This window comes from Crocuta crocuta, unplaced genomic scaffold (genome assembly GCF_008692635.1).
Source record: "Crocuta crocuta isolate KB4526 unplaced genomic scaffold, BGI_CrCroc_1.0 scaffold193, whole genome shotgun sequence".
Taxonomy (NCBI): domain Eukaryota; kingdom Metazoa; phylum Chordata; class Mammalia; order Carnivora; family Hyaenidae; genus Crocuta; species Crocuta crocuta.
The window spans coordinates 7,927,020-7,934,970 of NW_027529624.1; the positions used below are offsets into that span (position 1 = coordinate 7,927,020).

At 50.2% G+C, this 7,951-nt stretch overlaps 1 protein-coding gene across 4 annotated transcripts in view; it reads left to right on the forward strand.

Annotated features, from left to right (window-relative positions):
- The first annotated feature begins 46 nt into the window (after nucleotides 1-46).
- Nucleotides 47-7,951, forward strand: part of GTPBP1 (GTP binding protein 1) — a 24,129-nt gene continuing 16,224 nt past the window's right edge. For 2 of the 4 annotated variants that reach the window (XM_077762126.1, XM_077762128.1), the window contains exons 1-2: nucleotides 49-492; nucleotides 3,493-3,604. In XM_077762126.1, the coding sequence (XP_077618252.1) occupies nucleotides 301-492; nucleotides 3,493-3,604 (304 nt within the window). In that variant the 5' untranslated portion in view covers nucleotides 49-300. Of the gene's footprint in view, nucleotides 493-3,492; nucleotides 3,605-7,951 lie in introns of all 4 variants that reach the window. The other 2 variants (XM_077762130.1, XM_077762129.1) reach the window with 2 other exon arrangements.

Consider the following 7,951-nt stretch of genomic DNA (forward strand, 5'->3'; position numbering starts at 1 on the left):
TCGTGGACGCGGTGCTGCGCCCTCCCGAGCTGCGATCCAGGCCCGTGACGTCTCAGACATTTGTTGTTGGGCTTTGGGCCTCATTAATTATTCATTAGGTACTTGAAAGGGCGGCAGTGATTGGTGGCTGAGAGGCCTGGTCGATTGTTTCTTAGCTAGAGATACGTGTCACTCTCTACGCGGCTGCAGAAGTTTCGCATAAATTATCCGATGAGGGGCGGGGCGGGGCAACGCATAGATTAGGCAAATGAGCCGAGGAGGGAGGAGAGGCCGGCTACGAATTAGCCTAAGTTATTAAAGATGGCGGCGGAGCGGAGTCGCTCCACGATGGACTCGCCGGTCCCGGCCTCTATGTTCGCCCCCGAGCCCAGCTCCCCGGGGGCGGCCAGGGCCGCGGCGGCTGCCGCCCGGCTCCACGGCGGCTTCGACTCGGACTGCAGCGAGGACGGCGAGGCGCTCAACGGCGAGCCGGAGCTGGACCTCACCAGCAAGGTAGGCCTGGGCGCCGGCGGCGGCGACGCTGAGGGGACCGGGCGGGCGCTGAGGGGGACAGGTCGGTGGGCCGAGCCGTCTCCAGGACAACGGCGATGGCGCCGGCGAGGGGGCGGGAGGGGCCGGGCCGAGGCCGCCCACCTGGCGGGGACGCGCCGGGAGTTCCCGGGCAAGGGCAGGGGTGGCCCCCGAGGGCCGCGCACCCCGGTCCTCCCACGGCAGTGCCTCCCGCCGTCGGTCTCCCGCCCAGATCACAGCCCCTCGGCTCCGCCACGTGGAACGGGGGCTCCCACCCCCCGCCGCGCCCCGCGCGGTTGCGGTCCCCGAGCGGTGCCACCTCCCCCGAGACGGCGGCTGTGAGTCCGAGGGGGCTGGGGCCGGGGGAGCCGAGGCGCGGAGGATCGGGTGGCCCTCCCCCCCTCCCCCCAATCCGGGAGCAGGAAGGCAGCCCCGGCTCTTCCTGGTGTCGGAAAGGAGACCGAAAGTAGTTGCTCAGTCGGGGAGAGGGTTGTCCGAGGAATTCCTGCTTGACGAACCAAAACCAAAAGATGGGCAGGACCCATAATCTCGCCGTCCTGGGAGTGGAACCTCGTCTTGTATGAATGGAATAACGAAGGACCTTTTACATCGGGGCTCCTGAGCTTGGGAGAAGGGAGGCAGGAATGCAGGGCTCGGCTTCGGCTTGGCCTTGTGAGGACGAAGAAGTAAGTGTAAGACGCGACTGGTGTTCTGAAGGTGCTTACACATCAATAAAGGAAGGAATGGCAATTTGGGAGTCAGGGCTGGGTTCCCTTTCCTGCCCTGCCACTTAAAGAGGCTCTGTGACCTTGGGAAAGTTTCTTAACCTCTCGGTTCTCCAGCTCCATCATTTAGAAGTACCGATACCTTGTAAAAGTGAGAGATGTATAGGACGTGTTAAAAAAGATAAGACAAAACAGGCCCAGGATGGAGTCACTTGCCCCCAGGACGGCAGAACTTAGTTGCAGCTTAACCCTCTCCCAGGAGTGGAATTTCTCGGTCAGTACTAGTGAGGTGATCTGCCTGATAAGACCCCCTCTTTTCCCAAAGGGAGGGTACTCTTGCCTGAGACAGATCCTTTCTTTTCTTTCGCTACTAACCTTGTCTCACCTCATTTCTGCCTATAAAATCTTTCCTTTTTGTACAGCTACATGGAGCTCCCTTCTCCTTGCTGGTTAGGATGCTTCCTGATGCACGAATTTAGAATAAAGCCAATTAAGATCTTTAAAGTTACTTGATTGAATTTTTTTTAAAAAACACCTAGTATAGGGCCCGATACACACTACTCAGTAAATATTTGAAGTGATCTGAACGCCTGGTAATTCCCCGTGCAGATGAAACAGCAGCGGAAGACAGAACGCCAGTGCCACCTCCTACCTGTTGCTGGATAGTTACAATAAAAGATGTTCGTGGAGCCTCGAAAACATTTGTGCCTTGTCTGAGTCTGTGGTGGCAAAGCTGCGTGAAACTTGACCCAAACTGGAGAGAAGTTCCCTTGCGTCCTGAGCAACCACGTTTCAACTCTTTTCTCTCCCTCTAGTCTCCGCTGCCTACTTAGAAACCAGCTGTCTGGCTTATTTAACAGTTTTCTTGTGTGATGTCTCCACTGCCGTAATGAGAATAGCCAAGCTCAGAGACAGGGATGGTCAGATGAAATGGGTGAGGCAATGGACTTGATGCAGAAGACCCAGGCAGCACTCAGGTTACAAGTACAAGCCCTAATGAGTCAACTCAGGAAGTTGTAAGAAATGCGCTTGCTTCAGCTGATGAGTTGGGTGTCAGTTCCTGGATGAGGCGCCGAAGAACCTGGAAACACAATGGGAAAGTGCAAGGCAGAGTTGCAGAGAGTAAGACCTTCATTTCTTGACCAGCTTATTTAATGCTCCAGGATAGGGAAGTGTTACTTCATTGCAGAGCTTGGGAAGTCCTTCTCACTATTTTGAAGTTGAGAAGCCATATGTTTATATGGATGATACCGGAAAGAAAAACTGACAATGCAGAGAGGGAGAAGGGATGTGTTGAATAGCTTGATTCCTGAGGAAAACACTAGTAGCTGTAAATGTATACGCTTGCTACAATTTAACTGTAGAGACAGTTTTCAAACTGTCTAGTTCCGTCTGACAAGGTTTTTCTAGGAATGATTGGGGGAAGGAAACTAATTACCACTTACTGAGCTGTGGACTAGATGTTTTACATGTTATCTTACTTGGTCTTTCTAGTGGCCTTAGCATTCAGGTGGTATAATCTCTATTTATAGATTGAAAGACTGAGACTCAGAGAGGTTAAGTTCTTTGTCCAAGGTCACACACAAGTGGTCAGAGAATGGACTCTGACATACCTATTGGTAAATGGCCTCCCCAGATGAGCAGCTTATATTTTAACGTTATTGACAGAAATTTGCAGAATGATGGCGCTACTACCCACCTTACTGGTAACGGGTGTTTTGTTGCTGAAGATGAGTCTTGCAGCAGTTTTTACTGCCGCTTCTAAATAATCAAGATAGCCAAGGCAAGAATGGGCAGGATTCTTTGGTTACTATGAGAACCATTGGCCTTGGGTGGCGGGTATGGCCGTGTAGGAGATCTCTGTCTGCCCTGTGAACCGCGAGCTGCAGGCGGAAGACATTGACGTGTAGGTAACAAAGCACTGCTAGTGAACTTCTGTGTGCGGTGCCAGATCCTCAGTCCTTATGGGCCTTGCCCCTCCTGTCAAGTGGCAGGAAGCAGGCTGCTCACACCCTCTTTTCTGTGGGTTGTGGTTCAGACATGCACATTTTAGAACATCATATAACTGAATTCCTAAAAGGCTTCGGCTCAGAGGCTATCTCAAGAGAGGCAGAGAGGGCTCAAGGGGGGTTGTGTAGCTATTTTAGATCAAGGTGCTGTGGGGTTCAATCAGGGCCTTTGGTCAGGCTGTTGATCGACCTTGGCTGTGGTGCTCTTCTAGTAAGTGTGCTCTTAAGGCTGTTGGTTTCTCTTCTAGCTGGTTCTAGTGAGCCCTACATCAGAGCAGTATGACAGCCTACTTCGGCAGATGTGGGAGAGGATGGACGAGGGATGCGGAGAGACCATATATGTCATTGGGCAGGGATCAGGTGAGCATAGTTTTCCTTTCGCTTTATTTTTAAAAAATTATTTAGAGCACCCTGTCCCTCTCTTATCAACTTCCTGTTCATGTGTCTCGGTTGCAGTGATTCTTTAGCATCTGCACAACCGTTCGGGAGGACGCAAAAGTACAAAGCGGTAATGCTAATTCCCGCCTTAGTGATGGTATATGTGCTTGATGTCAAAGGTTTGCTGTCCAGGCGGTTTTACAGATGCTGCATTTCTGTGCCCGGTACTCTCAGTTTGCGTAAAGGGAAGGCACAAAGCCAGGAAACTTCGCACCCCAGGTAATAGAGGAAGTCACAGTGAGTGAGGTCTGTAGTTAAGCCTTCCCTGGGAAGCTCTAGGCCTCCTGTCTCTAAGCCCGGTTTACGGACCCCATTGCCACTTACTGCCTGTTTTGCAGAGAGCCTTCATGATCCTTCTTGCCGCCTTCAAGAAAAGGACAGCCAGAATTCTCTCTTCGGCAAGGCCGCCTTGCCTCAGACCACACTGACCACTCAGGGTGGATAGCTGTGATCACAGAAGTCCTGTTTTTCTCCCTATGAGGTCCCCTCAGACATGTAGCCTTGTTACCATTCGGGAAAGGGCCGATTAGTGTCCTCCAACCCGCTTCTTCCATTGTAGTAGGGCCCACTGTTTTAGAGGAAGGCAGTCCTCACTGCCTTCAGATGTTATCTTGGGCTTCCCCCCGCCCCCCTTGGGTCATTCCTCGGGATACCCTACCTCGGAGGTATTTTGTGTGGATAAGTTAGGTATTAAAAAATAGACCATCAATACAAGGCCTACGTACTCTTACTTCATCATGACTTTATTTTTGCTGAAATGGCAGCTGGGCTTGTTAACAATTATGAATTTAGCCCGTACCTGAACTTATCTCTGTCATCTTCGCAGGAAGCCCTGGTAGGCCTTGATGCATCGTTAAAGCAACAGTTCTTTGCTGAATGCAGGCTTTGTAAAGGCAGGTAATAATTCTTTTTAGTCTGAGGTGGAGAAATTCTCAAAATCATTCTTTACCTATTTGGCTAGAAGATCTATTAAGTATCTTCTAAGGGCTTGATTCTGTTGCAGAGTACTTTTGAATATTTATAAACTGGTCTCTGACTCAGGAAGAAAGGTAGCATAGACATAGATAGCCTGAGCTGAAAATATTTGGGAATGCCGCAAGACTGACACATGGAAGACAGGTTGATCTCCAAATACTGCTGTGCTTTCCTTTGAAACGTCTCTCCGATCCATCCCTTCCATCCCCTCTTTGCTGCCACCTTCCCAGTTTCGGGTCTGTCTTATCACTTTACAGAAAGCATGGTCAGAGAGAGAGGCACACGGGGAGGTGGCCTGTCAAGAGGAGGAGGGCGTTGGTCGGCATTGTCAAGTGCTAACGCAAGCAAGGAGAGGCAGGTTCAGAAAAAGCCTTTCCCTTCGGTGACTTTGGGGATCGTTGATGGCCTTTTGAAAGCTTTCGTTCAGGTGCCCATCTGGCCTGCTGAACATATTAGGACGAACCACTCTAAGGCCACTTCATGCTTGTAGAATTGAAGAAACCATATCTAGACCGATTTTGACAAGTGTCAGGACTGTTCTTCGAGGATCTGTATTCTTAGGACCCTCCCCCCACCCCCATTACCATGCCTTGGCAGCTCACAACTAATTAACCCTCCAGTGGCAAAGCATATGATGTGAAATGTTCATTATCACGTCTCCTACACACCCAAGCATTGTCTTTGCATCCACCAATGGGACGCTGTTAGATTCAGTGACTCCTTCCTGCGAGGACTCTTTAGAGGTAGAAAGAGACCATAACTAGTTAAACAAGTTGGACATCAAACAGAGGACTAAGCCAGATGCAAGGCCCCCGGGGGTCAGCTTCATTACCCACTTCCTGTGTGTGCTTTGTGCTTTACTTCTGTTTATCACTTCCCTCGTCTGTAAAATGGAGTTAATGACATACTTCCCCACCCTACCTCAGAGACACTTGGTATGGATAAGTTAGGTATTAAAAAGTTCTAGACAGAGTAATGTGTTCATTAAGTGTACATTCCCGATTTTAAAAGGAGACTGTCTAGCCTGGTAGTTCAGGGACTGGTAGATCTGCATTTGCCTTCTGACTCTTTTCCTTGTCTTAAAATGGGGTTGATAGTAGAATCTATCCCATGGTGTCACCGTGAAGATTAACACTTGACTCTAGTAAGTATGATATAAATGTTACCTAGTATTAATAATCGCAGTAATAATTTTTTAAGGATTCCAGGTTAGAGTTGATTTACCATGAGATTGTTTTCAAGAAGAACCGTGTTCATTTTTCATATTAAGTCGTGGCTTTCTGAGAGCCAGCTACGCTGTTAACAGTTCAGGGAAATAGGAGGAGTGTTAGGTCTTTGGGGGAGGGGAGAGTCAGGAAGGGCTTCAAAGAGGAGGTGCCCCCTTGAATTGATACTACAGGGTGAGTAGGAGTTTTCCAGGTAAATGGAGGCAGTAGTGAGTGAGCAGAGAAAGCCACATGCACAGAGGCACAGAGGTGTTGGCGATTGTGGAGTATTTGGCGGACCCAAAGTGATGCCGTAAAGTGGGAGTATAGAAGGTGAGGTGGGGAGTGGCACGAGGGGAGGCTGGACAGATCAGCACGGCCCACAAGTTGACGGTGTTTGAATGCCGTATCCAAGAGTTAAGACTCTTAACCTAAAAGCACGTTGAGCAGGAGAGTGCGCACAGAAGAGGTAAGCCAGTTGGCAGGAGAGAAATCTGATGAGGTTTGAGCATGGCTGGATATGTGGCCTTAAGTAACCGGACCTCTGCAGCTTTTCTCTCTGGCCTTTGCCTCCACTCCTACACAATGAGGAATGCAGTGCCTGCTGGAGAAGGATGGTGTGACTAGGGGCATTCTCTGGGCACTCCGGATAGACCAAGTGACATTCCCGATAGCCCTCTGGTGTGAGACAGGACCCCAAAGCATTTTGTTGTACCGGAAGCAGGGGAAGGTTGGATAGAATTTGGGAGTCTGGCAAGAATGGCAAGATTAGCAGGCTTTCTCTTAGGAACACTTTCAGTGAGCCCTTCTCTAACCTAGAAGATGTCTAGAGCTCAGTTGGCCATGCGTTTGGAAACTCCCCAGCCCATTACTCCCTCTGTGTTCTTTGGTTGGTTGGTTTTGGTTTTGGGGTGTTTTTTTGTTGTTGTTTTTTGGGCTTTTTTTGTTTTGTTTTGTTTTGTTGCATTTTGAAAACATTTGAGGACTTGATGGAGGAAAAGCACCCTCATGGGGCATCCAGGGACTGTTTGAGGTACCCTGTCCTCAAGATCCTTACATATAGTGGGGGAAGACATGTATCCAGAACACTGTTTCACGAGGGGTGGTGTGTGGTGTGCTGATCTGCTTTCTAGGATGGAAAATACATAAGGAAAGGAATAGATCGGAAGACGTGCAGGGAACATGGGGGGATGGTAACTGAGCCGCTTGCATGGGGACAAAGCTGAGGAGGAAGGCTGGGATAGAGGGGGGAGACCTTTACGCAGTTGGAACCGGATGCTACTGGCCTGGGGGAGGCATTCCAAGGGTTTGGCTTGGAAGTAACAACATCAGAACTGTGTCTGGATTAGGAGCTTCGGCTTGTGTGTGTGCCGGACCAGTTGCGGGGATGAGAGCCTGGCTGTGCTAAGACCAGCTAGGGGCCTTGTAGTGTTTGAGGTAGAACGGGGCCCGAATTGGGTTGGTGGCACTGGATTGGCAACAGGAGAGCAGGGACAGGGACACAAGGGCCAGGCCTAAAGCCGAGTCAGCAGGACTGGAGGGATGAGTGTTAAGCTTGGGTGTCTGGAAAGGTAATGTCGTCATCAGAAGTAGGGAAGGCTAGGGAGGAGCTGGTCGGGCACGGAGAGGAATCCCTGGCAGAGGAAAAGGCTCTACATTTGGAGTCAGAAAACCCAAACTCCCACAGCCCCTTGGCTCTCTGCCAGCTCTGAGACTTCTCTACGTTCTATCTATCCCATTGCTAAATGGGAACAGTAATGCTTACCCCATCGGGTTGCACGGAGGACTAAAGTATTTTACTAGCGGTGTTAGTTTTTGTGCTGTGGTTTAAGAGGGGGACGTGGAGTGGTTGGGTTTCGATGCCAGTCTTCCGAGAGTGCTCATCCATGCGGTCGGAAACCCAGTCTGGAGCTCTTCGGAGAGGACAGTGCTAGAAATGAGTTTTTGTCGTTTACAAAGTGACAGTTGGAGCCATAGAGTGAGATGGCCAAGGGAAATAAATGTTCAGATGCTAGAGAAGAGGACCACTGAGAAGAGGAACCAGGCAGAGGGTAGAGAGGTAAATCAGGAGAGTTCAGGCAACAGGCAC